The 4,271-nt window shown below is 35.6% G+C and overlaps 1 protein-coding gene across 1 annotated transcript in view; it reads left to right on the top strand.

Annotated features, from left to right (window-relative positions):
- Positions 1-3,350: 3,350 nt before the first annotated feature.
- LOC110023606 overlaps positions 3,351-4,271 on the top strand; it is a 2,340-nt gene continuing 1,419 nt past the window's right edge. Inside the window, exon 1 of the mRNA XM_020723096.1 lies at positions 3,351-4,140. Within this exon, the coding sequence (XP_020578755.1) occupies positions 3,351-4,140 (790 nt within the window). The remainder of the gene's footprint in view (positions 4,141-4,271) is intronic.

Genomic DNA, 4,271 nt, shown 5'->3' with positions numbered 1-4,271 from the left:
TCAAATGGTGACACAAGATTAGTGAAATAGTTATTCTTTTTTGAAGAGGGGCCTGTGGATGGTGGCAAAGTGAGAGAAATCAATCATCATCCTTAAAACTTTATACATTTACTAAAGTAGAGGTTTATATGGTCCATAGACTAAGATGAAATGGCAAAAAATTGCTTTTTCTCCAAGGGGAGAGGGGACTAAGATGATGATTAAGGGAGGATTTGATAACACCAAAATAATTGACTAAATTTTAATTGATGGTCAAAGTTTTAGAATTCTATAAGACCTAAAACCTCAAAATTCCTTGAATTAGCAAATTTATGGTCTATTTATAGATTTTAAGGAGGTATATGTGCCTTATATCCTATATCATATCAAAATATTAATCAAATTAAAGGCGAATGGACTGTCCTTTTATTGAGCTGGTCTGATTTACCCAATGCCAAGCCCAAATTGAATTGCATGGTCGACTAGGTATCGATTGTTTTAAATCGACAATAGTCATCTCTAGTGACATCTTTTGTCAACAAATAAAATATACCACCGTGTATCTTTTGATGCCACAAATTCAATGGAGATGCAAACATAAATTTCTACCAGTTGGTTTAATGAGAATATTTATCAGAAATTTATAAATTAAATTTAAGTTTGATAGAAAATACTAATGAGAGAATACCATATTTGTAATAAAATATTTGTCTCCTCATGGGCAATTAACTAGCCTAAAATAGCTCATGAAATGAATATCCATGCAAGGCATAGGAACTAGCTCGTAGAAGTTGAGATCTTATTAGATGAATTTGAGCAAAAATGGGATGTTGTAGGTGAACTTTTGTTGTAGATGATGATGTTAGGGAGAAATGGGTGGAGGCTATCACTATCCTAATGGTGTGATTGTACATTCCCTTCCTCATGCGATGTAGGCTGAAGAGAATATTCGTATGAGACATACATTTTCATAGTAAAACATGTGATTTATTAAAAATTCAAAATCATATCTGAAGCCTAGATGGCAATTATATACTTTTTTCAATTTTTCTGAGATTCATTCAATGTATAAAATCTTGTACTTAATCAAATAAAAACTGTTGTGATCCAAAAAAAAAAAAAATCAAATAAAATTTGTTGAATTAAAAATCTCATTCGGCAAAAGTTTGACTTTTCAAAATCATGCTTCAAGCCTAATCAAATTAGAATGCTACAATGTCTTTTCTTTATACATTTTGAACCAAGAGAGAAAATAATATAAATACACCACTTCTTATTCAATCAGACAATGGAAAACAATACTATAAAAAAAATTGGCTGCACCGATTCGGATTTGGGAGTTAGTTTTTCACTTTGTCAAATGATTTTTTGTGTTTAATTTAAGAAAAAAAAATTGCATTGATAACTACAACTTTGCTTGATATTGACTAATATTTGGTTAATATTAATACTGATACACCATCAACAAATCTCCATCATCGATATGAATCTCGAGGCGTGACATGGATCTCGAAGCAACTTTTTTGGGTGAGAAATGTTCAAATTTTGATAAAAAATTATCCAGTAGTTCGATTTTAGCAAACTTATAGTCAAACTGACCGGATAGACAAGACAAACCCAATGATACCAATCTTAATATAATTTGAACCAGATTGAGCCCTGATCAAGCTATTAAACCATACTTAAAATTTTTTCAAACACATTTGGGAGGTCAAACGAATGTTGAATCAAGTGAGTTTATAGTTGAATTGAGCGTCTCGACAAGACGAATCCAACGAGCTCAAGATCACTCGATTCTGACATTGTTAAGACACTCAAATGTTCATCAAATGCCGTCTGATTGAGGGAAACCCTTTGAGTCGTCTGATGAAAGTAGTTCATTTTCCTACGTTAATTGCACCTGAAACTCTATAAATAAAGTCTCCCCTCTTATGAGAGGGGAGATGATAGTTCGAGGCTTGAGAAAAAACTTGAAGGTTTGAGAAGACGCTGAAGTTCATTGTTAACCACCATCGACTACCGTCGACCACCCCCGATTGTTGTCGACCACCATCTACAGGCCTTCGCCGATTGATATCCGTCGCCACCCGTTCCTATAACAAACTCATCCATACATCGATGTTGTAACGTGCGAAACCTAGTAATCCTTTCCCGCCTGTAAGAAAAGTGCTTGCAACTTTAATAATCTTTTTATAGTGAAACACTTTAGCTGAGTCAGACCATGTGATTTTTTATTTTACTGGTTTTCCACGTAAAAACTTTTGGTTTCATTATTAGTTTTCTTCTTTTTTCTTAATATGTGTTGAATCTTCATACCACACTAAGAAAAATAATCAGTTAGTGTACTGTCATAAATTTTCTAGCACATATCAAATATTGATAAATGCTTATTAAGCAAACTATTTATCAATAATTAAGAAGATTATTTCTTAAGATTACCGAACAGGGAAAATATCTTGGCTTCCTGATACATATGACTAGAATTAAAAGTCATAAACGGCGATAGAGACCTTAGAAGATTGAAGTAGACTTGAATGAAATGGCATATGGTTAAATGCATCTCTAAAAAGAATAAATGCAAATTCCTAATTTACTTTCATTGCATTGTTCCTTATGTAAATAAATATTGGAAACATAAATTAAGAAAATTATAGAAGTTTCCATTTGCTTGGGCCTTATCAGGCGCGAATATATACAACTATATATACTTCAAATATCTAATCAAACAGCCTATTGGATGACCGCTTAAGTGAAGGGATGGCCACCTAAGCCTTCAATCATTTGAAAATATAGCTTAATTAAGTGCAAAAAAAATTTCTAAATCTATCAATTAATCATAACATTTAAACATCAATTTTGTCTTTTATGCCATCAAATATGTGAACTTAATTAGGCTAACATTTTTTAACATTTCAATCCTTATATATAACGTATCAGAAAAAAAAAGATATATATATTGATTTTACAAGTACAAGAAGCTAATTTTCTCTAGGGCTTGTTTGAGAAGGTAATCAAGTCCTGTTCGGCTGACGTGAACTTAAGATCCTGGCTGTAAACGAGCCGAGCTTGAGCGAGGTCAGGCTTGGCTCTGTTGTGTTAATCTAGTTGTCTCTAGAAATTGTTTATGTATTTTTGCACATTTTTCATGTGGATTAGGAAGTTTTGAAAACCGTTTTGTGGTTAGGTGGTTAGGAAAACCGTTGAGTGGTTAGTTAGTTTTATTTTCAGAAAAATGTGACATATTTGCTTATAAATTAAACCAGAAAATGTAGAGGGTGTGAACTACTAAATAAAATTCCTCCATTTTTGTTGGCGTCTCAAGTTTGGTTTTGAAAACCAACATTTGGTATCAAAGCGAAGGTGTCAAAGAAATGGCCGGAAATGATGGAGATCCATCTAAGTCACTTGCTGTCATCAAACCGACGGCAAGAGGAGCCTCAATCCCGATCCAATTTCCAACGTTAAGTGAAACGAACTACAGCATATGGGCTGTCAAGATGAAGATAATCTTGCGTTCACTAGGAGTATGGTCAGTGATTGAAGGTGAAGAAAAAGACGATGATAAAGATCAAGGCGCCATGGTAGCCATTTCTCAAGCCGTGCCGGATGACGTGATGATGGTAATCGCGGAGAAAAAGACGGCAAAGGAGGCTTGGGACGCACTCAGGGAGATGCGAGTCGGCGAAGATCGCGTTAAGAAGGCACGCGTACAGGTTCTGAAACGACAACTGAACAAGTTACACATGGAGGATTCAGAGACAATAAACGAATTTTCCATGAAGCTTACCACGCTGGTGGGTGAGATCCGCTCACTGGGCACGAAGTTCGACGACAGTGAAGTTGTTGAAAAATTGTTCAGTGCAGTTCCAGATAGATTTCTCCAAATTATTGGAACAATCGAACAATTTGGCGATATTGAGAAGATGTCGGTATCCGAGGCGATAGGTCGTCTCAAGACCTTCGAGGAAGGGCTTAAAGGGCGATTGCACTCAAAGGGTAGTGGAGAACAGTTACTCCTTACCCAGGCCGAGTGGGAGGCAAGAATCTCAAAGGCAAAGAAAGATGAAGGTTCCAACAACAACAAAAAAGGAGGACGTCACGGGAGAGGACGTGGTCGTGGGCGTGGATATGGTGGAGGTCGAGGTGAAGACCGAAAGCCACGTAACTTCGACAAATCCAAGGTTAAGTGTTTCAATTGTAATGAATATGGTCATTTTGCAAAAGAGTGTCCCAAACCAAACCGAAGAGAAAAAGCAAACCTTGTTGCAACGCAAACCGAAGATGAACCAGCA

This window comes from Phalaenopsis equestris, unplaced genomic scaffold (assembly GCF_001263595.1).
Source record: "Phalaenopsis equestris unplaced genomic scaffold, ASM126359v1 Scaffold000224, whole genome shotgun sequence".
Taxonomy (NCBI): domain Eukaryota; kingdom Viridiplantae; phylum Streptophyta; class Magnoliopsida; order Asparagales; family Orchidaceae; genus Phalaenopsis; species Phalaenopsis equestris.
Note: the sequence above shows the minus strand (reverse complement) of the source record. Positions and strands in the feature narration are given on the sequence as shown.